The sequence below is a fragment of the Clytia hemisphaerica genome, unplaced genomic scaffold (assembly GCF_902728285.1).
Source record: "Clytia hemisphaerica strain Z4C2 unplaced genomic scaffold, Clytia hemisphaerica genome assembly, whole genome shotgun sequence".
Lineage (NCBI taxonomy): Eukaryota > Metazoa > Cnidaria > Hydrozoa > Leptothecata > Clytiidae > Clytia > Clytia hemisphaerica.
This window is the reverse complement of record NW_027103608.1, coordinates 673,949-699,726: the sequence shown is the minus strand read 5'-3', so window position 1 is coordinate 699,726 and position 25,778 is coordinate 673,949. Positions and strand designations below refer to the sequence as shown.

At 35.4% G+C, this 25,778-nt stretch overlaps 2 protein-coding genes across 2 annotated transcripts in view; one reads left to right on the top strand and one right to left on the bottom strand.

Annotated features, from left to right (window-relative positions):
* Positions 1–6: 6 nt before the first annotated feature.
* Positions 7–1,748, bottom strand: LOC136802182 (uncharacterized). Its single transcript, XM_067058900.1, has 2 exons — positions 1,593–1,748; positions 7–1,187 (listed from the first exon to the last, which is right to left on the bottom strand). Exons 1-2 carry the CDS (start codon positions 1,738–1,740, stop codon positions 838–840), a joined length of 498 nt encoding a protein of 165 aa, XP_066915001.1. The 5' UTR covers positions 1,741–1,748; the 3' UTR covers positions 7–837.
* Positions 1,749–9,292: 7,544 nt separating this feature from the next.
* LOC136802157 (uncharacterized) overlaps positions 9,293–25,778 on the top strand; it is a 36,255-nt gene continuing 19,769 nt past the window's right edge. Inside the window, exons 1-5 of the mRNA XM_067058879.1 lie at positions 9,293–9,809; positions 17,580–17,780; positions 18,116–19,249; positions 19,563–19,732; positions 21,863–22,235. Of these exons, the coding sequence (XP_066914980.1) occupies positions 9,323–9,809; positions 17,580–17,780; positions 18,116–19,249; positions 19,563–19,732; positions 21,863–22,235 (2,365 nt within the window). The 5' untranslated portion in view covers positions 9,293–9,322. The remainder of the gene's footprint in view (positions 9,810–17,579; positions 17,781–18,115; positions 19,250–19,562; positions 19,733–21,862; positions 22,236–25,778) is intronic.

The following is a 25,778-nucleotide window of genomic DNA, read 5'->3' as shown; positions in this document are numbered from 1 at the left end:
CTCGATTTCTAAACGACGGCCATGCTGCCAAAAAATTGGCTTTCAAAATCAGATTCTTACAGTAGTGCTAGCTCTTAAGCAGTGAAAAGGTACCCTTACACGTGTATTTTACCGAACGTTTCTCGCCCTTACAGTGTAGTTTGATTGCATATCTTATTTCCCTGAAGCCACAATGTGCAAAACAAATCAAAATAAGTACTAGTTAAACCTCGTAAAATTTGGCGGGGATTAATTTGGCGAACTGAAAATTTTGCGATATTGAAATGGGTGAAAATTACTATGAAATATACTAAAAAGTTGTGATTTTTCACAGAATATTTTTTTCGTTAAATTTGGCGGAGAATTAATTTAGCGAGTGATCGGTTTTTGAAAATTTTACAGGGATTTAATTTCCGCCAAAATTATTCCACTTAAGGTAGTAAAAGTATGTAATGAATATTTTCTTTTCAATTTTGGCATTGATGCTGGGACCTTTAATTATTGAGCATGACATTGTCTTTAAGAAATAGTCAATTGTTACGAATTGGTGTAGGCACAGAATGGAAGTAATGTTGAAAGATTGTTATCAGTTGTTTACTCTATTTTCATCATAATCTCTCTTCAATGGTGCTATGATTTCTCCTCTTGTAACCATTTTGTAATGATTGATAAATCACTCTAAGCTGAGACATTCGATCACCGACCACTTTTTTCTAACATTGAAGATACAATATAATTTAGGAAAAGATGTGTCGGAAGATTATGTCGGAAGATTCAAAACATTTCCTCCTTCTTGGGAAGTCACAAAAAAACTCTCATCGTTTCTTTCTTTCCTTGATTATCTTTTCGTTCATCAAATCAAGAATCCCATAATTCTTCCTTCTCAACTATTCGAAAGTCCAGCTGCATCGGGTGCAATCGACGAAAATATCTACTCCCAGCTGCAGGGCTCCATACATCACCAAAAACAAAATAACCATTCTTCTCAAAAAACGGTACCGCTTTATGCGCAACATCAGCTCTTATGGGATGTTTAGAACTCTGCCAAGCATCATATTGAACATGACGTAATAGCTGTGTCCCAAACCCCTCGCCTTTGAAACGTTCGTGTACGAAAATATAAGTAATCCAGTGATAATAATCTCGTTGTTGATAATCGTTGCATTTCGTATTGCAGGGTAACAAACTAGCACACGCAATTGGTAGACCTTAAATATGAAGAGAAAATAAATGAGGCTCGTAAAAAAATAATAACACAACGCCTATTCATAAGTTATATACTCTTCAAACTAAATAAACTACACATTTGCACCCTAAAGACCGCTCGCTTATAAGAATAACATATGTTTAAACAACAATATTTTACATATGCGTCGTTAGCAATTTGGTCCGAAGTCCTGAAAAGTTTACGGGAAGGCCCTACGGGGGTGGGGTCGAAAACCTTACGGGACCCCATCCCGTTAAGGATATATTGAAAAAGTGACGCTTACACCTTATCAAAATATTTCTTCAATTTTAAGAAATCATAGGAGAAACTTTTTTCTAAAACTTTAACAATTCGATAATTCAGTGATGATTATCATTCAATTTTTATTCAATTTTATTTCAAATACCTTTTTGTTTTTCATCTGATGCCGGGTAACCAAAATACATGATTTCATTTTCACCAGGTTCCATTGATTCACCACAATTATCACGTGCTAATGTTCGAAATTCACGTCGATTTTTCATTGTTCTTGGTACTATTTTTATTGACATCATTTTGAAATATAACTATTAAAATAATAAGAACATTTTGAAACATTAGTAATGAAAATAACTAATAAAATGTAAGTCTTTCATAAGCACCCAAAACTTTTCGAGCCTTCAGATGTGCTTTAACTTTTTGAGTTTTAAACCTTAGAAAAATGTTCTTAATTTCACTACTATTTTGTAAGTATTTTTGTGCAATTTCCTAAGACATTGGAGTGTTTTAGTGTCCATAAAGCCTCAAAATATTCTTAACTTGTTCTTTACATTTTGGCGATCGAAGCCATATGCTCTTATATATCTTGTTCTTATAAAAAAACGGGTATCAGTTATTCCTTGAAGCTTATACCAAAAAGATTCTTCAAGTAATCTTTTTACTTTACCTCACTTTGACTTAGATAATGATTTTAATATTTGCTTTCAACTAGAGAGTATGGTCTGAAACAGCTGAAACAATACAATGATAGTGTCTTTTTACCAAATCAAAAAGCCATCAAAAATATTATTCTGAAAGTGAACGTAGACAGCTGATAGATTCAATGCCAACTGTCCAGACGATGTTAATCAAACAAATCGAATGCCAAATCAATTGAACAAAATCGTAATCAAATATTAACCAGGATTTGCTGTTTAATTGCTTCGATTACGTTTGATTGTATTCGATTATGGTCGATTGATTCAATTCCCTGGCTTCATTCGCTCTCATCAAAATTGTACAGGGTATAGACCTTTTGACCTTTCCATCCGCCATATTGAATTAAATGCAACAATTATAGTGGACAAATTGCCGTGGTGAGCTTGCATTGAAAATTTGCAAAACCTATGCAAAAAGAAAGTGTTAATATAAAACTTACTAGAAATAATCACATTCACTCATCTCTTAGAACAAGCACTTCAAAAAACCATAACATTAGATTAAATTGACATTAGATATAAACTCAAGATGAAAAATCAACAGCAAAGGTACAAAAATGGGAATAGAACCACCAAATGATCAAATCAAAACATTTTGATCTGAACCCCCTGATTTACAGCTGCTTTTACTAACATGTTGCGCTTGACCTTAATGGGGGTTTTAATATTTTACTGCACGGGAAAGAATGTGTGACGTCATCATTTCTGCTTTCAGTTTGCGTATTTTTGAAAGTTTAATGTGTGAACTCTGTCTTGTCTCCATGGAATTTTTTAATGGCATGAAAACAGAATATGTCTTTTGTTGTTCTGTAAATATTTCTTTTTGGATTAAGAAATTTTTTATTGTTCTAATGATTATAATAATATTTCTTTATAAGATGCTTTGTTGTCTTTTTAATCTTTGTGTAAACTTCAGTTTTAGGGAAACCATCCATGATTCTGCTATTCTATCACTTAATGTTAATTGTAAACTTAAGTTTCTTACAATTTTCCATCGAAAACAACCAAAAACATTACTGCTTCCTAAAGCCGGAGACCAAAGCAAATTATATTCCTTGATGAGGGCGCCCTTTTGGATCTATTGTTAACTCATTTAAAATGGTGGACGGAGTTGCGGAATGATAAAGGCAACCACTGCTTCAAGGGTAGTAACGCCAAAACGCCCAATATGATCAGTCAACAGAAGGCGAGTTTGTTGCAGCGCGAGTTACGTCATGCACTCCACCGTAGCGAAAGCGCAAACAGCATTTCACAGTTATAAAAATATCTAATGTGCTTAATTCTATTTGACTTTCAGAGCTTCATTGAATATGAAGAAGTAGAAAGATAGAAAATGCGCTGGTTAATTTTGTTTAAATAAGTGTGTTCTATTATTGTTGAAAGTTGGAGAAATTTCTACCAATGCAGAATTTTTTTACAGCCAATTAAAGGCACAGTCTACTTATTGTGAAGCGAATTTTACTTACTATATTTGCTATATCGTCTAGGCAAAAAACGATAAAAAACGACACTAAATGTAATTTTTTTATGAGTATGCTTTTGATTTTTTTGATCGCCGTCGCGTACAGGCAGGCTAGCTCTAAAACAGCATCTAATAACATGAAAACCAGAATATGATTCTTCAATGGGAATCAAAACTATAAAGTGCACTTACAAACATCAATTTGTCAGATCTAACAAAATTAATAACCGCACTGTCATCATTGACAATAAAACAAACGATTTTCTGTCAAGAGCCTTGTAAACATTCCAACAACTTTCATCAAAATGATCTTATCACAGCTCAGTCTACCATTTTTAACGCAGTCCGAGGATTGAGCCGAGAACGCTCGCAGAACGCCCACGCGGGTGAAATACTTCAATCTGTCAATCCTTTTCTCAAGCGAAGAGTACGCAAAGCGATTCTAGCTTTACGATATTGCCGCGGATCATCAATGGATAGTATTAAATAATCATTATCCCTTTATTTTCATTCCAGCCTAGAACTTTTGCAAAAAAAAGGAAAAATAGAAAAATTGTATTTTTTACTGCTCTATTCACATACTGAAATTGAAAGATCTTCTATGTGGCGTTTTTTTGCAAACTTCAAAAAACTGATTTTTGTCCCACCTTTGCAGGACTTTGGCTTAAGTGCTTGCATTGCGTGCAGCATAGGGTATAAAGTCCAAACATGCGTTTCCCGTAATTTTTGTATGAAGAGTTAGGTCTATACTGACAGGAACTTGCCAAATGTTCCTAACTGAACTTGCATATAATTTCCAACTAAATCCAACCACGGCTTTTTTGTTCCTGTATTTTTGCATACAATTCAAGATGGCGAATGAAAAGGCGAAAAAGTCTATCGACAAACTTTTTCACTAACCCCCCTTGAAATTTTGGATAAAAAACTATCCCCTAGAAGTTATACCGTGAGTATCACAGCGCGAATAAATTCGAGCTGTGAAGACGAAGTTTTTTTTTTTAATACAAGATCTTGTAGAAAAACGCTCGTAAAGTAGATATATTTCACCGTTTGGCTTCGTTTGGCTTAGAGGAGGTTGCGGATCATGTCTGATTTGCTTTTTCAGAAAAATTGTGAGAAATGATAAGGCGGAAGCTTGCTAACTTAACTAGATTTTCCTTGCAATTGTACCTAACTGACGTACAGGTCAGATCAGCGAGGGCAATTTTTCAGTCCCTTTTGATAACATTTTCATACTTTATGATGAAGACAAAAGACCCTGAGATACCAGGCTCTTTTAAACCACAAACGAGAAATTTTTTTAACGTTTTATACTCCTTCTCTTCATAAAAAAATTCTCCAGATGATCTTTCAAGGATGAAGAGTGAACCATCCCTATTTTTCATTTTCAAAAATGAACAGCATAAGTTTAAAGAAACAGTTTTATTATGAAGCAAGATGGAACACACTCATTGGATTTTAAATTTAGCATGAGTTGTTGCGATAAACAGACTGTACCTTCAAAAGGTTGGTGAGGAATAGGGCCCATAGAAATTCTTCAAACGGAGAAAAGTTTCATTCCATTTGGGATAAAAAAAGCTGGACGATTTTATTCATTCATGCCAGCTGTAATTTTAAAATATTAAACGACTTACCCTTTTTTGCAAGACTTCATCGTTCCTGACACACACAGCAAACAAGCCAAGAATGGATCACTATTACTGGAAGTAAATATTCTAACTTTTTTATCGCAAACTGTATATACTGTAGTGTCAAGTGTAATAAGTTAATCCAATCTAAAACATTTCCTCTCCAACTCCTCCAGGTCCAGCAAATTTTGAGTATTTGGATCGAGTGAAACATTTGCATCAGGGCTATGGCCAGACTCAATCGAACGGAATCGACGATGGAACCAGTCGAACCAAATCGAACGCAATCGACCAATTGAAATTCGATTGTCGAACGCAATCGAATCTCAATCGAATATTACCGCAATTTTCAGATTCGATTGATATTCGATTGCATTCGATTGATGTTAGATTGCATTCGATTGCGTTCGATCGTCAATTAATTGACCCCCGGATTGTTCATCGCATAATTTCTACGGGAAATCGAACGTAATTTCATTCAGCTTGCGATGTTTGAGAGCTTGGATGTTGGGAAGCTGCAAGAATAAAGCCAGACAATCTCAATCGAACGGAATCGATGATCGAACCAGTCGAACAACAATCGAACCAATCGAATATTACCCAGAATTTTGACGTTCGATTGAGATTTGATTGCGTTCGACAATCGAATTTCAATCGGTCGATTGCGTTCGATTTGGTTCGATTGCTTCGATCGTCGATTCCGTTCGATTGAGATCGTCTGGCTATGGGTGTCATTAGAAGTATTCACCCTCATCAAAGATTTAGACTTTCTCAAAGTCTCTGTCTTAATTTATTCTTCAAACCACAACAAAATATCCAGCTAAATATTTTTGTCTAGCACTAGCAGCACAGCAGAACTTCTGAATTTCAGCAACTGACTGCACTCGAAAAAAAAAACAGCTTTACAGTAGCTATTCTTCTGTTGATAGATCCCATATTTCGGATCAGCCAGGATAGATATATAACAAGAAAACTTTTTTAATCAGTTTGATCATCACGTCCCTATCTCACTTTATTTTTTTCACTCGTAATTCTTTTTGTTTTGATTCGATTTTTGTGTTATTTTTCTTTCTTGTGATGTTTGAGAGCTTGGATGTTGGGAAGCTGCAAGAATAAAGCCAGACAATCTCAATCGAACGGAATCGACGATCGAACCAGTCGAACAACAATCAAACCAATCGAATATTACCCAGAATTTTGACGTTCGATTGAGATTCGATTGCGTTCGACAATCGAATTTCAATCGGTCAATTGCGTTCGATTTGGTTCGATTGGTTCGATCGTCGATTCCGTTCGATTGAGATCGTCTGGCTATGGGTGTCATTAGAAGTATTCACCCTCATCAAAGATCTAGACTTTCTCAAAGTCTCTGTCTTAATTTATTCTTCAAACCACAACAAAATATCCAGCTAAATATTTTTGTCTAGCACTAGCAGCACAGCAGAACTTCTGAATTTCAGCAACTGACTGCACTCGAAAAAAAAAACAGCTTTACAGTAGCTATTCTTCTGTTGATAGATCCCATATTTCGGATCAGCCAGGATAGATATATAACAAGAAAACTTTTTTAATCAGTTTGATCATCACGTCCCTATCTCACTTTATTTTTTTCACTTGTAATTTTTTTTGTTTTGATTTGATTTTTGTGTTATTTTTCTTTCTTTTTTGACGTAATTGTGTTCTGCGTTTTAAAAACAAAATTCGATTGACAATTTTCGAACGTTTTGCAATGCAGTGCCTTCCGATTGGAAAACCCAACCTTGTCCTCAGAGGAAGAAATTGTCAGCCAATTATAAGCACAGTGTGCTTATACTTACTATGTTGGCTACATCATCTAGGCTAAAAAAAGTGGGAAAAGACACGAACGCCATTTTTTATTGAGTGACGTTATGATTTTTTTGATTGCGGCCGGCCGTGTACAGCTACAGGAACTCGCCAAATGTTCCTAACTGAAGGGCCTGGAAAATGACAATGACTTTTTTATTCCAGACATCCGCGCTCGATAGGATCGATCATCGGAACGGCTCGATGACGGATCGATATATGATCAATGTATTACTTAACGATCCGGATAGGAGATCGATGGAAGATTCAGCCATTAAAAAGTCTTGAGTATCGATCCTTCGTTGATCCATTATCAAGCTAGTATTTCAATCGAGCATATCGATTCGTCATCAATCGTTAATCGATTCGTCATCAATCGTTAATCGATTCGTCATTGATCGTTAATCGATTTGTTATCGATCGTAAATCGAGTATGAGTCGATAGGGTCGATAAGATTGATAAAACAAGATCGATGATATCGATAAATAGACCTTTTTTCAAAGAGGATGTCCTGTTGAATAATTATGTAGTCCAGCCATAAAAACAATGATAGAGCCATGCATACTTACTGTATCATGCATATTGTAATAATTATGCATGGTTTTATCATTGTTTTTCTGCTGGACTACATAATTACTCAACAGGCAGTCAGGCACATCCTGGCAAATGAACGGGGTGAGCATTTGCATGGGGTATTCGTCACCCAGTGTAAATGAGATAGGACGTCTCAGGCTAAAATGTTGAAAATGAATAAAAATGAACTTCAAACTGAAAAAGGGAAAAAAGGAAGAAAACTAGGAACTTTATTTTTTCGTTAAAAGTTTCTTCAATCTTCAAAGACAAAATTGACCCATGGAAAAAAAATTTCATCTATGCAGTTCTTTGAAATGAAGCAAAATATTTCCAACCCGGTTCAATTAAACTGGGTGTCCGGCGCTATTACGTCACTTTCGTTTTCGACCCCGTTCATTTGCCAATGGTCGCAAGTGGTCGCAAGTGAAAAATACCCCGCTCATTTGCCAGGATGTGGTGCCTGACTGACAGGGTGGCCTCTTTTTGAAAAAAGGTCTATAATCGATAAGTAATCACAAGCTTAAAAAAATCTTGAGTATCGATCCTCTATCGATCTCCTATCCAGTAATCCATCAATCACATATCGATCCGTCATCAAGCCGTTCCGATGATCGATCCTATCGAGCGCGGACGTCTGGTTTATTACCAGCGGTTGTTGTACTGAGAGCATTGGGCTATTCCAAAAAAAAATTGTACAGGGGTATTGACGAACTTTTTTCACTAACCCCCCTGGAAATTTTGGATAACAAACTATCCCCTGGAAATTAGGAGTCGACACCCCTGGAAAGTGAAATTTTGTGAAAAAGGGCCTGGAAAGTGACTATTGATGCCAGTTTAGGAGGAGAGAACCCCCTGGAAACCATTAATTAACCCCTTGGAAAATCTGAAAATGACCAAAAGCCCCTTGGAAAATTAAGGCTCAGACCCCCCTGGAAAAGTTCGTCAATACCCCTGTATGGTTTAAAAATGGAATAGCCCATTGTTTGCAAGGGCATGATATTGCAAGTAAAAATACTTCTCACAAATCAATCTATAATATGATAACTAAAAAAAATAAAACAGAAATGTGGAGCAAAGAGGCTCTGAAAACTCACCAAGACACCACGTGCTCATTTCCCCCATTATGCATTAAAAATCATTAATAATCATTTTCGAGATCGAAATCGAAAGTGACTATCTACCGCAAAAAAAATATGAAAAGTATAAATTAAAGACCTTCTAAGAAGTCGGAAGCCGAAACCAGATCAATTGAATAAGCCAAATTTTGTATTAAAAAAGTTAAGAAATATGTTTTAATATTTAAAAATTATTATTAAAAAGTATAAAGAAAACTACTCTTGAAAGAAGACAAAGTGATCCAATCTTTTAGAAGTCTAGGTCTGTAAATTATAATCAATTGATAAAATTCCAAGAATTCTGCAGGTCGTGCTGAATGGACATGAAAAGGGTTAATTTACAGACTACACAAATGTAGTCTATGGTCAATGTTTTTATGTAACAATTTGAAAATAATTCTCATAATTAATTTTACTAATAATTGAAAAATGAAATAAAAGCTCATTGAACTGCTCAAAATTGCTCAAACAGTTTGAAAAATAATTACTTTTGAAAAATATTAAGTCTGCAAATTTTATGACTTTCAAGAAAATCTTACACCGAATCGAAGGGCTTCCTTTTTTACATGAAATCAAAATGGAAAGCACGAATATCGAGGAAGAAAACTCAGATGCTGCAGCTTATGGTTTAGTTGCTCTTTGTGATTCCAATTATGATGGATCTGATAGTCAAATATCTGAAGAGACTGTTGAGACTTCAGAGCAGATTATTTCCACCATAAATACAGCAGGAGATAATGTCCAATTTTTCGAAATTCCTCCCCAGCAAATTCAAGATGACCAGCATCAAATTGAAGATGATGGCCAACAAATAGTTTCACAACAACAAGAAGATGTAGATAATCAGAATAACACAGAAGTTGAGGAAGTAAGCATGGAGGTAGCTGAGGATTCTGAACTTTTGAAATTTGATGCATCAACCATTGCATTTGTTCAACAGCAAATGAGTGAAGGGAACATTGTCGGTGGTGGGGAAGATGAAAGTGGTGGTGGATTTGATATTCAAAACTTGCAAGCTGTTGCAGAAGCTATGGAGAAGTCTGGTGTAAAAGTTAAAGTAGAGAGTAAGTATACCGTAATTTGGTCTAATGTCGACATCCCTCCTCTAATTAGGGAGGTCGAACTCGCGCATATTTTCGGCGCGAAAAAAAAGAAAAAAAGGAAAAAGAGTCTTCGAGTGACTTTATTGACCCACAACTTACCCAATACTTTGAGTTTTGCATCCAAACTTTTTTCCAAATAGTAGAGAATTTATCAGAGATTAGAGAATAAAAAAAATCACTTCGATATCTTTTTTCTATCTAAAGTTACATTCATTTCCCCATCAGGTGTCACCATCTTGAGAAAGAAAATGTCACAGCACCAAAAATTTTTTGATCGAGATGTAAAAAAACGGTCGTTGCTATTGAAGCGATGGTCCGTTGGTTCCCATTTTTTTTTTACTGAACGCGGAAAGTTCTAAGCTTTCTTTTGAAGTCTGCTGATGCACGGTTTAGTCGGAAGGTGACAGAGAAAAATCAAAGTAAAGAAGATTTTTAAGATTTTTTATACTTTTCTTTAACTTTTCACATTATCAGCAGGCAACAAAAGAATCCTTATAGCTTGGGCTTTCTGTTGGTAGCATTTGTTTTTCTTCAAATGAATTGCTTAAATAGCGATTGCTATTTAAAACATGATGGTTGAGAAGTTTTTAAACTCGCGCCAGCAGACCGCGTGTGTGTGACGTCATCTTTGTAGTCTGCTTCTGCGCCCCATTTTGGTGCGCGCGGCACTTTCGATTTGGCTTGGACGAGGTTGGACGTGTTTTGACCAAAAAAGTGAGTTCTTCACAATCCATTTTTCTTATATCTTTTGAACTACTTTATCATTTCTTAAAGGTGACCCCTTTTTTTTTCTTCTTATGTTTAGGGCTATCAGATGAGCCTACTTTTGTTTCTTCTGACTAAGTTTGAAAATTTAGCTGACTTCCCTACTCTAATTCCGACACCCTTTTTATCAGCTGAAATTGATAAAAAGGTTGAAACTGTTTTTCTTGGCTTAGTGCAGTCACCCAGTATGGATTCCACGAAATCTTGCGCCGAAGATATTTTTCCGTACAGCAAGCCTCACGCCAAGCAAATTTTTTTTTGTACCAACATTCAATTTTTCAATAAGGGTGCAAGATGGGAAAAGAGGCGCGCGCCAACATAATTAATAAATTGACACGAGCAGCATAAGCGAGCGAAAGCAAATTTAGCCAAATGAAAGCTAAAAATCGATGGATTATGCAGTCATTCACGCCGAGCTGGAATTATTGCTTTACGCCAACTGCTGAAAATCAAACAATCTTTGTTGTAAGTACCCTTACACCAATGTGCCAAAAACATTTCAGTTGTACGCCGAAGATCTTTGGCGTTAGTTACACGAAATCCATACTGGGCAGTCACAGAGGAATAATCCTATTTCAATCAGTAATTCAAGCTTTCATATTATTCCTGTCTCTAAAGAAGGGTGTCGAAATTAGACAAGGGACGTCGATATTAGACCAACTTATGGTACTGGATTAGAAAAAAACCTTTTCCTTAAGGGGTAACTCGCATATCGATTTTTCCTGCAACTAACGTCATTGTGACGCTATCTGAAGAACCCCCCCACTCCCCTTTCTTAGTGTCATTTATATAAATATACCAAAAATCAATGAAATTAATTTTTCTTCTCTATTATACAGATATTGATATTCCAGCCACATTGATTTTTGTGCTTCGTTTCGCACGGTTTTAAAACAAGTGGTTTTGACTTATGACTTTCACATTTGTTTGTCCCCAGACAAACGGCTCGTTGTTTTATCATATTTATGTAGACGGTCCGTCAGCGCGGCCCTTGTATATCAAAATACGGCCCATCTATTCTTTATTGCGGTATCTCTGTTTTTATGATTAGGGAGATAATAACATATTCCTACAAACGTAACGGAAGGGTATTGGATATCATCTCTGTTATATTTTATGCCTTTGAATTAAGATTGCAGGTGTAGCGAAGGATGGAATACAAAATGTTACAGGTTTGAAAATCGATATTCTGTTGAAATTTCTTAGCGTCATAGGCTCTGACCCCCCCACCCCCTCGCGTCACAATGACGTTAGTTGCAGGAAACATCGATATGTGGGTGACCCCTAAGCAGTCATGTCTTACTTTTTTTGATTTAAGTTCTGCTGCTGGATGGATTTTAAAACCTATCAATGACGCGTGTTCCAAAAGGCAAAACAATGGAAATGCATCAATCCATTCAGCTGACCAAAATGACACAAAAATAGCAAAATGGCCTGTCAAGACTTTTTAATATCTTTTTAGTGGCCCTTCCTGTGGAAACAATTCTCCAGCTGCCTAAAAGCTTTTGAATTTTTTGGAGCATGATTCATGCCACTTAAAACATATGTTATTATTATTGTTATTATTGTTTTTGTTTTTCTTGACAAGGGAATAGATAAGTTTTTCATATAGCCAACAGTTAGTGGAAGTACGGCGATTTTAAGCATGCTCAAAGTTCACAATAACAACTTTCTTTCTATTACGGAAACCAAGTGAGAACAAGTCATAAACAGTCTAGACTTACTTAAACTCCTATATCAGTCAAGAACAAGTGCAAGTTAGGATACCTTCGGCCAATCTCTCCTTACTCGGAGAGTTGTATCCTAATTTGGAGATTATTTAGGTATCCTAGATAGGAGAGCAGACACTTTGACCTGAATTTTTGAGGTTACTGCTTCGATCCGCGTTTGGAAAACTATGCAAACCTTTTCTTCATCAAGATTTGCACCACTGACCAAAATTTCGAGTAGTTTCTCTGGCGGGTTCCTTGAAAATTAACATCCTTAATAATCTGCCGTTCGGAGCCTAAATTTTTGCGAACACGAGCTAAAGATTTGTTTTTCTTTTTACGGAACGGCCCGCTACGGTCCAAATTTCAAAATGGTAGCCGTAAAGAAGGAAGGGGCATGGGTGATTTTCGCGCGAAAAAAGCGTTCGCGTATGCTAGTTAGCACATTTGAGTGGTTTTGGGCTGTAGTTTTGCATTCCGCCAGCCAAACTCGATGAAATTCAGTACACAATCTCATTTGCTTATTATTTACATCTTGGAAGTGGTAAGATGGCGCGGATGTCTCTGCTTGGTGAAAAATACAGGTTTTTAGGTTTTTAGTATCCTAATTAGGATACTGATTGTTATTTTGGATACTTTTTTGTATCCAATTTAAGATACTCTCCTAAGTAGGAGAGATTGCTGAAGGTATCCTAACTTGCACTTGTTCTTGACTGTATATCAGGATTAGTAACTAGATAGGCTAGTCTTACCTCTTTTATTGTTGCCTTTGCATCAATACAATGCTGACAAGTTGACACAACACATCAACAAATAATCCCTGTGAGAAGTTTATATCAAAATCTGCAACAAAAATGAAAGTGGTCTCTTCTATTGCTTGCTTTGTGGCGCTCCTTCGCGGACTAATTATTAAATTTCCACAAATAAGATTGCCGCATTTCATACAGCCCTTTTTTGGGCACCCGTGGCCTTTCAGTGCCTTGCAGCACAGGCGGCTGTAAAATTTATCCCTTCATAACACCTCTTTTAGTTGTTTCAATCCATGATCCTAAGGAGTACACTATTTCTCATCTTCAATTCTCCAAAGAAAGCGTAAATTTGATATAAGAGTTAGATTGTCAACAATGTGCTGTAAAAGATCATTGAATAAAAGAAGAGCCTAAAATCTCAAATATTTTCATTTTGATGAATTGGTGCAAATTATGCAATATGAAACATGGAAAAGTTTCATTTTTTATTGCTTTAATTGAAATGGGGGATTTCTATGTTTAGTTTTTTGCACAAACTCTTGTAACTATGAGCAAACACCTCGTTGCTAAGATGTTGGCTTGAAATTGAAAATGAAACCGCTGAAAACGAAAGTTAAATTGGCCCGCACTCCAAATCCTGTAACCTTGATATAGGAGTTTAAGTCTGATAAAACTAAAAGTAAGCGCTTCTTGGTTGTGATATAACAACTTTTTCTACGTCATCTTTTTTAAGACTCTTTGTGTCTTTCTATAAGGAATTTTATAACACTTCATGGTAGATTAAAAAGACAATCAGAAATTGATGCTTTATTCGATATGAGGTTTCCCATTTCCGTAAAATTGCGATTCCCCATGGTTGCAAAATGGTGGCTATGGGTATTCCTTTGTTCTTTTGCTATTTTCTTTTGTTCTATGTGACGTAAAGACGCTTCACAAATCGAAGTACTTCCACTAACTTGCCAAAAAGAATTACCATAGCTTTTACCAAAAAAATAATATTAAAGGTCCAATTTCAGCCATTTCAGCCAAATCCAGGTTTTGTTCTTGCTGGTGCTTTGTGGAAACTTATCCTGTCCATGTGCAAACATTCCCATTCTTTCTGATGTACTTGATGACTACCTGTTGTCAAACCGGGATAAGATGGGGGTACTGCAATAAAAAGTTATGCAAAAAAAACCATCATTTCCACCTCAAAAGGTGACTTTATTTGCCAATAACTATTGATAGAATTGTTCCCTAATTTCCCCTTTTCAGTAGGTCTTTCTCTATCTTATGTGGTTCAGAAAAACCAAAAATATTGCCCTAAAAGCTTACCCTCACGAAATGACTCGAGATATTGAGCTTCAAAAAGTGCAAAAAGTGGACAAAATGTTTTCAGCTGTTTCTGGCTGAAAAACACTAGTTTTCAGGAAAAATTGGCACCCATGCTATTTTGATTTCCCTACCCCTTAGCTTTCCAAAAATGTGTAACAACAAGTGCTTTGACTAAAAAAAGTTGAACGACTTAATGAAATCAAACAAATTTCCCCCTACTATTGGATTGGTTGAATCTTTGTATTCTTATCCTATAAATATAACGGAAGGGCCATTCTATGGAAATTGCTGTCACGTGACTTTTTTCCAGCACATGATACAAATCGCGCATTTTCATTGAATGTTGGAAATTTATTTGTCACGTGACAAGAAGTTCTAACTTCACATTAAAAATAAATAAAGTGGTGGAATGACGTTTTTTCGATGTATATGGATTATGGAAAGAATTCAGTTGATTTAAAGGTTTTAATTATTTCTTTTTCTTTTGCCATGTGTACTAAAAGATTCTACGATGTTTGGGGAACTCAAATATCTAAAAGTTTTTCTCTATTTTTCATGGCAAAATGAGCTATGAAGGCAATTTCTTTGCTTAAGGTTTGTTTTTTCTTTGTGAATTTTCATCTTCATTCTTTATTTAAAGATTGGATATTTTATCAATCATCTTGTTTTTTCAGGGTTTATTCTAGAACTATTTGGAAGTGGAGAGATTTTTACAGATCTTAAAAAGGTTTACTAATTCTTTAGATATAGTCAAAAGTTTAGACATTGATGAAAACTGATTTCTTCGATCGAACATTGACACACGCTTTTCGTGATCAAACACGCCTGCAACAGGAATGTACCGTATGGACCAGTGGTTGAGGTAGTGAATTGTGTCATTTCATAGGGCACCCCTTAGATCAGGGCAAATTTTTGATATTATTCTCCTAATAGAGTGTAGAATTAACAAAAAAAATTTTCCCTTCGAATCTCCTGGAGTTTTCGAGTGAATTGGTTTTTAGTTAGTTGCAACAATACAATGCTGAAAAGTTGACAATACACATCTTTGCATACTATTTATCAAATTTCCACCAATGAAATTGTCACATTTTACACGGCCCTTCTTGGCACCTGTTGCCTTTCAGAAATAAAAAAGTTTGAGTACTTTATCCAATGATCCAACCCTGTGTACTGAGCTGCTATTAGTTCTGCTTAAAATTTAATAAAATATGTAAAAACAACTTGTTTAGAATCTTGAGATGGTGAACTTCTTCCGAATACAATGATTGTTCCCATTGGGCATTGAAAAATTGGTATTTGGCTTTAGGAAGCTGTATGATTTAGGATATAATTTTCCCAAAAAGTTAAGAATATCCATGATGGAATGAAAGCACCATTTTTTTTAAAAGTGTGTATTTCAGCATTGTGGCAGATTTTAGTGATAAAGCCTGCCCTTATCGTGTTTGGTAATGGAAGTTTATCATATCAATAAATCACATTTTACCTTAAGTGGATTAAATTTGCTGTGGATTTAATTTGGCGATTGATCAATTTTGTGAAATTTGGCGATTGATCAATTTTGTGAAATTTGGCGGGGATTTAATTTGGCGAATGGCAGATTTTTGAAATTTTGGCGAGGATTTAATTTGGCAAATTTTATCAAAATTCGCCAAATTTAATCCCCGCCAAAGTTTATCCACTTAAGGTATGTTTCCTAGTTAATTTCATAGTTTTTAGAGAAGTCAAGACCCCCTTAAGTGTGGTACCACCCCCCCCCCCCCCCCCCCGCCTAAAGAAATACATTTGAAAATTAAAACCCTCCTCTTACTAAATTTTACTGTGTAGAAATTTCAGTCTGCCACCCCTTAAGATTGCTTCAGAAAGTATAGTTTTAAACAATGAACATTCAAATTCGCAATGCATGTCTTCGACCCATCAATCCAAAGCCAATTTTATGGCATGCGATCCCCTTTTCTAGGTTTCATCAAAATCCAAGACTACCCCCTAAATCAAACTTTTTTAAATTTTTTAGAATGTTAAATTTTTTGTTCCTTGTAGTCTTCTACAGCTGATTAACAAAAAAAACAACTCACAGAATAACGAACAAAAGAAGTAAAATCAACTACCTTAAGTGGATAAATTTTTGATTAAATTTCGCGAATCAAGGGCCTTTAAAATTTTCGCGTGGATTAAATTTCGCGAAAATGGCCTTCTTTATTTAATTTCGCGACTATATAAATTGTGTAATTAGAAAAGTGATGTGTGTTTTTTAATCGAACTAAGGCGGACAAAGTCACTCAAAAGCTTTCAAAAAACTTCAAAGAAAGTACTTTTAGGAGGTTACTAGTTAGTTTATAATTTAATTTAAATGAAGAGTTGAACTCGTAATACGTTTTGATTGTAACATGCTATCTAGATTTCTTGAATTTTTATTTTCGCGATTTGTAAAATTCCAAATAACTTCGCGTGGACTAATTTTCGCAAATCAAAGGCCTTCAAAATTTTCGCCTGGACTAAATTTCGCGAAAATGGCCAAAATTTGCGAAAACCGCGAAAATTAATCCACGCGAAAATTTCTCCACTTAAGGTACTACTCTGGGTACCTAATAGCTGGGGGTGGAATAAGATTGGAAAAAATGGGTTGGAAAAAATCTCAAAACTTAATAAGCGGGGGGGGGGGGTTGGAATAAAAATGTCCTGGATGGAAGATTTTTGAAAAGGAGGCTAATACAGCAGAATTAGGACAAAAGAGGGAACTTTCAAAAACATTTTCCCAAATATTGATAAACAGGGGGGGGGGGTTGGAATAAGAATGTGGAAAATTTTCGAAAAATTAATTAGCGGGAGGGAGTGGAGAGTAATTTAGTGTGTATAATTTAAATAAAATCTCATGTATTTCCCAAGGAAGACGTTTGCTCAAAGACAAAGTATTGGTGCTGTTTTTGCTGATATAATGTTTTGTATATAATTCTGGAAGGGTGATTGTAAAATATTAAAGATGATAAATCCAATTCACTGAAAAAGTTCATCATCTTTTATCAGTATAGACATTCAAGGATGGCATGACTCTAATCAAAGATCTCGTAACATTCTCCATACCTAATATTTAAAAATTTTCGTACTGAAAAAAAATCATTGTTGTGACTATTGTGAGTGAATTTATTGTGAAAAACTGTTATTACTAATCTGATGAAAACCTTTTCTTTACTTTATAGCATCAACTGGTCAGATTTTGACAACTTTGGAAGGCATTGAGATTGAGAATGTCGATGAAGCAGAACTCAACAGGATACTGGAACTTCAACAACAACAACAGCAAACAGATGAACAACAACAAAATGTCGTTATTGATGCTACTCAACAAAACATGGCTTCTTCTTCACAAGATGACCAAAGGGTTTTGGTCTCATATCAAGGTATTATGTGTATTTAAATTTTGCTTGGGTTAATTTTTCTGATTCTAACAAATTTTGTTCTTTATTGCGAAACTAGCCCTCGCCAAAATATAATTCCGAAAACATGTAGAATTAATTTATTTAAGGGTCTATCTCATCCCTATGGGTCCCTTGGATAATTGCAATCTCAATTGAAATTTTTCCTTTTCGACTTTCATTATAAGGTTCTTGTTGACACATTTTACATTATCCTGACTTCAAAAAAAGGGAAAACTTTCCCATGGATTGATAGAAGATACTTTACTAAGTAGCTGTAATTCAAATAAACTGAAAATAACTCATATTACGTTTTTCAGTTGACGTCCTTGATGAAAACTATGTTCAAGTATTGAAAAGTCGTCAAGCTTTGATGCGCGAGGCGGTTGAATGGAAAGTGTATGCCAAAATGTTGTTGGAGAAAGGTTGTTCGGAAGGTGCAAACTTCCATGAACCAGAAGTGTTATCAGTACTGAAAGCTACTGACGACGTTGCACTCAAAGCTGAAATTTTGTCACGTATAACTGAAAAAGATATGTTACAACCTGCTGTCCAGTTTTGGGATTTCGAAAAAGTGTATCAAGTGTTTGGTAATGGAAAAGCATTAAATTGTCCAAGCTGTTCTTTCCCCATGAGTCATGTTCCATTTGGTCAAAGATTCGCTTTACGAATGCTGTATGATATTGATCGTCCTGTTCTGTTGGTGACATCCTTCCTTAGATGTGGTAATCGCAGTAAAAAGCAACATGAGATTCTCGGATATGATCCTAGATTATTACGTATGTTTCCGAATCTTGATTTACCCTTCATGTTATTTCACAAAGCTGGTATCACTAAAAAGATGATGGATTTCATTTTAGAATCTGTTATCAGTGGAATGACTGTTAATCGTTTGTTTGATATCGTGAAAGCAAAATACGAAGTCAATCATACCATCACGTCCCAATTCTTCGCCAACGAGATTGAAACCATACGCTCGCATGTGATGGCCGAAGGAGGGCAAATAGAGATTAGCTCTGAGGCTATCTTTCCACCCTATGTGAATTGTCATCCCTCTAAAGCCTTGTTGGGACGATGTTTTTTGGCCACTTTCAAAGAGAAAGATGAATACTACAAACATTGTATGCAGCAATTGCTTGGAAACGAGGCTATAGTTTTAGACGACAGTCTATCAATCGGTGCACGGATTGGACTTCCAGGTGTATGGGGGAACGCTGTTAAAATGTTTCCAGAGGAATTCCAAGGCATGTTTTTAGTCTTTAATGAAGCGAAACATATCCTGTCTTGGACGTTCTTGAAAGAAGGCAGATTTGCTGAAGTTGAAAATATCCTGGTAGAGTTACGTAATCGACATATTAATTCTACAGTTTCCTTGAAAGCTTGTTTTACGACGCGTTGTTGCGAGTGGCGTGATCAGTTAAGACAAATCTTTGGAAAATGGTTCATTGTCAAAGGTAAGGTCACATTCTATCAATGGATTTTTGTTTGAAATTGCTCAAATATAAGCTCTTCCTGAGAGAAGTTATGTTTTGAAATGAAATTATTTTTTCAGTTAACAGTAGGTTTCTTTGTCAACTTCTTTTATATCCCTTGCATTCTTTTGCTGATGTATTTTTTGCTATTTTAATCTTAAGATAAGATTTAATTTTGAAACATCAAATATCTTGATATTTGAATTTACCATATGTTCAGTGAGGCTACATTTTCTGAACTAAACTAATAATACTTGGAGATTTGTTTTGAATACCTTTATTCATTTATGACTAGGTAACCTACGTTTGTTTCTGGACAAGATAATCAAAGAGATACCAACAGACCACACTTATTATCAAGAATGCGTGAACGAGTTGATATTGGTTTTTCGTGAGGCCAACGATTCTCAAGATGTGCGCAAGGAGTACACACCTGATCCTCTTATCATCACTCATAACTTACAGGTAAGTTTATAGGCTTCTACTAATCCTCTAGCGAAAAGTATTTCTTATAGAAAGTATGTATATTAAAATATATAAAAGTAAGTATACACTCTTGGATACCTAATAGCCGGGGGGGGCGCTAATTAATTTTTCGAAAAATTTCCACCCAGGACACTCCAAAATTTTATTGATTTTTGGGAAATTTTTTTTAAAGTTCCCTCTTTTGCCTTAATTCTGCTGTATTACATTAGCCTCCTTTTCGAAAATTTTCCAAATTTCTTTTTGCTAAATTTTAATAACTCAAGATCATTGAAATAGAACTTTAAAGATAACTTTTATGTACAAACGCCCTGAATACTAATGTATTAACTACTAACAAACAAAACTTGATTTATGGGAATATCTAACTAAACGACGTTTGATAGCTTGAACTGCAGGGGTCTTATTTAGGCCCGGCGAATGGCGAATTTCGCCGGGTCCAAGGTACGAAAAAATTTACAAATCGCCGTTCGAAAAGTTCGGTTCGCCACCTCAAGTACATATTTACGCTAATCAATATACTGCGCTTGCTAAGAATTCGCCGGCCTTGAATCTAGAAATCGCCAGAGTTAATTTTTCATTCGCCAGCCCACTTAAAACAAAGCAAAACCCCTGGAACTGTCAACTTGATTTTTTTAATGATGAATCATATAGATGAACCCATAGTCGCGGCCGGGTCAGAAAAAAATTCTTTTTCACCCGGCTGGTTTCCGGAAACACTACATTTTTTTATTTTCGCCCCAGGACATTTTTACTCCAACCCCCTCCCCCGCTTATTAATTTTTGAGATTCCCCCCCCCTGCTTATTCCAAACCCCCCAGCTATTAGGTACCCGAAAGTAGGAAGTCTTTCTATAGAGGTCTGCACATTAGACTTTAGACTAGTAACTAGTTAGAGTTTGGAAGTTTTCTCATGGGCCAAACTGATTTGGCATTTAACGGGTAGAATCTCTAAAGTTACAAAGATTCATTTCAAGTCCAATTTTTTCCTTGTAAATTCATAACCAATCCCTTTAAAAGCCGATCGCGCCGTTAAGGGCTTCAAACATGGCGTTTTAGATTGAGAATGCCATAGCTTTTAACAATAACGAATACCTTAGTCGGCCTTAATTTTATTCGGCCCTAATTTTAGTCACCTCGTCAAGATTTAGTCATTAAGGGCCGATTAATAATTAAGACCGACTAAAAATTTTATATATTAGTAAATTCCTTGTTAAAGGTTTTGTTTTTAAATAAGAGTGATAACGTTTACTCATCAATTTTAATTTACAAGCTTTTTAACATTGGGTTGACACGGATGTGGAGCAAGATTGGTCAGAAAGAGGAAAAGAAAAACATTTTTTGCTTATAAGCATAATATAACTATAGGTGGACACTGTCCTGATATGAAATATGTGTCTGATATGAAACGGGAACACTTAAAACAAAAACCTTTAAAGTAATACCGATATGAAAAGTGGGTTAAGGAAAGCTTAATTATAAACTTTTAATTTGGGCCAAATTTTTAGTCGGCCCTAATTTTAGTCACCAAGTCAAAATTTAGTCACTTAGGGCCGACTAAGTTTTGGCCGATAAGGTGGTCGAAGGTGGTAGGATTTGAAGCCAATTACCTATGTAAGTTGCGTGGTCTGAGTGGTTTTTATACAAACTCTAGATTTGAAGTAACATTTACTGCAAGAATTTGAAAAATGCAAAACGCGAAAACAACTTCTTCCTTCGGTAAGGTTGAGGATTTGCCTCTTAGCCTTTGGCTTAAAAATCAATCTTTGGTAGGAATTTAATTTTAGCGAGATTATGTGTCTGGAATTCTCTACGGCTACGGTTAAAGTTGCGAGGGAAATAGCGAGTAAGGCAAGTAATAGCGGGTGAAAGCAAGTTCGATATTTGACGTACGGCATTATGTCGACTTTGCTTATACGGTGTTTTGGTGTTTTTCCCGTACAGAGCAAAGTAGACAACGACGTGTCGCCTTTGGTGATGACCCGCATGGACAGCCCCGCATGGACAGCCCCGCAACCGTAGCCGTAGAATATCTCCGATACATAATCTCGCTAATAACTCTTGATAGACGGTAATATCTATCCAATACATAATCTCTCTTTTGTTTCCGTAGGAGTTTGTCAAAAGATGGAGAGACGTGATAGACGACAAGATTCAAGCAGTCCTCACTGAAAACGCTATAACCTTATTAACAGAACTAGAACAGCATGTACAAGCTGGTTGTCTCAGTGCTATCCCACCCGAAGTTGGAGATGAGAATTTCAACGAGATACACAACGCACTTAGGAAATCAGTATCCAGTTGTCGTATTACAGTACCCCTGGTCTCAGCTCTCTTTTCCATGTGTTTGCACGAAGTGAACAAAGGGAAGGGAGCGCCTATTGATTTCCCGTATAATTCAAAGAAGAAAAAGTTGGCTGATGGTGGATTAGTGGGAGCTTCATCAACGGATGGGGGAGATGATCAAGATTTCGAAATGTTGGAAGGTAAGAAGATTTTTATTACTTTCAATAATAATGGGAGTGTAGCATCCTTTCTCTAGATCTGCGTGTGGCGTAAAAAAAATCTGTATATGCACGAATTTTCGAAAATGAGACGGATGGATGGCGAAATATCGACTTTGCTTCGTGTTTGATGAGATCAAATTTAGTTTAACACTATTAGAAGTATTTGTTTCGTAAAATACTTATTTTAATGGAATATAATCCATATTTTGAGTATTATATTATAAGATTTTTTATGAAAATTGCAGCTTTTGTACAAATAATAAAGATTTCGAAATGTTGGAAGGTAATATAAGATTTATTACTTTCAATAATAATGGTTTAAGTAAATTGCATAACAAGAATGAAAAAAATGATCGTGTAAATATCATTTACATAACATTTTAAAATAAGAATTTGCTTTCAAAATATTAAAGAGATAATCTTCTTCTCCTTCTTGGGAGAAAGTTTGCTTCAACTTTTTTGTAAAAGATAAAACAAAAAATAATTGGTCAGAAAGAGGAAAAGAAAAACACTTTTTTGTATATGTCAGCATAATATAACAATAGCAAGACACTGTCTTTTATAAAACGATATAAAAATAAAAATATATAAAAATAAAACCTTTAAGTAAATAAATTACATAACAAGAATGAAAAAAATGATCGTGCAAATATCATTTACATAGTATATAAAATAAGAATTTTTTTTCAGAATATTAAAGAGATAATCTTCTTCTCCTTCTCGGGAGAAAGTTTACTTCAACTGTTCTGTAAAATATAAAACAAAAAATAATCCCTTACAAATCAGATCATTTTTTTAGTTACACGGTCTAAATATAAAATCCGTATGAATACTTTTAGCCAAAAAAAATTATGAAAATCTTACGTGATAAAATGTTATAATAAAAAAATAAGTATTTCTTCAGTTTTTTAAAGTGCAAGATACATAAGTAGAACGGACTGACATTAATAAAAAAATATAAATTTTGAGTCCCTTCATTCATTCGAGATAGGCTGGAAAAAGAAATTTGATAGACGGGCACTGAGCGTGAAGGTAAAAAAAATACAAAACCGAAAATAATATCATTCTTTTTTCTCTCACGCTCTATGGTAAAATTTTTGAGAATAACATACAAATTACAGGCCTTCCGATTGTCTTAAAAATCTTAATGTCCTCAAATGGAATAAAAACTTTGTAAAAAAGTACCTATAATCCTAATTTTTTTATCAAAGATCTCGCATGTCTGATAACGATGGGCCTAACTCACAATTATTCAAGAATCTTTCTTAAATTCTATGCATTTTCAGCTATTGTAAAGCATTCAAATATGAAAATCTCGATAACCACCATATAGAGAAGTTTTCACTGAAATTTAATTTGTCGAAAACGCTTGGAATTTATAGAATTAATGCTTCGGAAGATAAACACTATTATATACCTTACACGGGACTCTATTATTCATCTATTAAATATTGACATTATTTCCTTGCACGTTGAACATGACTAAAAAAAAAAAAAAAAAAAAATTAGACGTCAAATATTTTTCTCGAGTTCAGACGTTCTTTTTGGAGCTCTGAGTTTTTTCAACAGAATTTTTGAAATTTTTCTCAAAAATTTATAATTTTTGACCAATCTTTCGAAAATTCTTTCACCATCAACCAAGATGAAGAAGATTCTTCGCAGTAGCCGAGTCAGTCCACCATCACCATCACCCTCTGCATCTGGCGAGCTCAATACAAGCATAGAAGAAATTCAAACATGCCGACCATCGCATTGCATCACAGATCGTAAAAAGGACCGTTTTAACTGTACCGAATGCATGAGAAGTGTACATTACTCTTGCACTGAACTTCCAGCTTATTATATACAGCTTATCAAAGATAAAAAGAAGGGCATCAAGTTTATTTGCATAAACTGTGTCGAAATGTCAAAGAATATTGCCAACAAGTATCCTTCTACAAGTCAACAAGTCAAATCATTAAAAAGAGACGTTACGAACTGTGAAAATATCATAAAGGTGAAAGCAGAAAAGGAGAAAGAAATTCTCAAGAAATGTGAAGCTAGCAAGACTGAAGCTGATTCAAAGAAAAAAGAACTTGCAGAACTGAAGAAAAAAATGGACAAGAATCCTGCACTCCATACTTTGGAGTACGTCGAACAAAAAATGGACGCGAACATGGAGAAGTTCAAAGAGGATGTAGAAACACTGATCAAAACTGAGCTAAAATCCATTTTAAATAAGTCGTACGCTGACGCTACTAAGATCTCGGGAACATCCGAATCAAAACAAACAACAATGAAGGAAGCAATTCGTGAAGCATGGCGAGAGGAGGACGCGGAAGAGAACGATAAATTCAAAAGGTCTTCCAACATCATTGTTCACGGATTAACTGAGCAAGAAACTAATGACGACCTCAAGTGGGCAAAAGATCTTGTTAGAGATACACACTCCCGGGTTGAAATCAAGCGTGTCACTCGTCTTGGAAGTCCATCACAAGAGAAGAAGCGACCTCTTTTGGTTTGTCTCTCAAACGAGAGAGAAAAGTCCACACTCTTTGGCAATCTTTGTCTTCTTAAGGGTATTGAAAAATATAGGGCAGTCAGTATCACTGAAGATCTAACACCCGATGAAAGAAACCAATTAAAAAAACTTTCGAACCAAGCTAAAGAACGTAACGCAAATAATAACTCTGAAAATGAAAAATGGAGAGTGCGGGGAAATTCAAAAAACGGATTCTTCCTCATCAAGATCAAGACGAAACCCCAAATAGAGAATGCAACCAAGAAAGTTGTGTTCAAAAATCTCACTCAAACACAAAAAACAAAAGAACAATAAATCAAAAAAGTCTGAATCAAGTCCCTCGCCATGATCTAACAATAAATGGTATCAAGTTTTATTACTGCAACGCTGATATTCTAACATCAGGCAAAAAGAAAGAACTTATACAAAACGTAGAGAAACAACAACCACACATTGTTGCCATATGTGAAGTAAAACCAAAACATGGAACACTAAGAGAACTACACGAGTACGAATTCAAAGATTATAAAGTTGTTTGTCATACGAATATGGATACCTACATTGGCCGTGGAGTTATCATTCTTGCCCACGCATCAGTTCAGCATTTGATTGTTAATGTGACCAAATCAATAAATCAAGTCAACTTTATTGAAGCTTGTATCATAGAAGTTCGCCTAAGTGGTAATGACTTACTGGTTTTTGCATGCATGTACCGCAGCCCTACCAGCAGTAACATGTCGAATGAAAACAACATCAGACTTAATAAGCTCATTTACGATATTTCATCCATCAAAAAATATTCCCATAAATGCTTTGTAGGGGATTTCAACTTTCCTACAATTAACTGGGAAAATTGGACGACAAAACATCAGGAAGAAAGCAAAGAAGAGAAGTTCTTAGATACTCTCCGCGACTCTTTCCTCCATCAGAACGTAGACGAACCAACACGATGCCGTGGAACCGATGAACCATCTTTGGTTGATCTCATTCTAACAGGAGAAGCCAACCAAACACAAAATCTG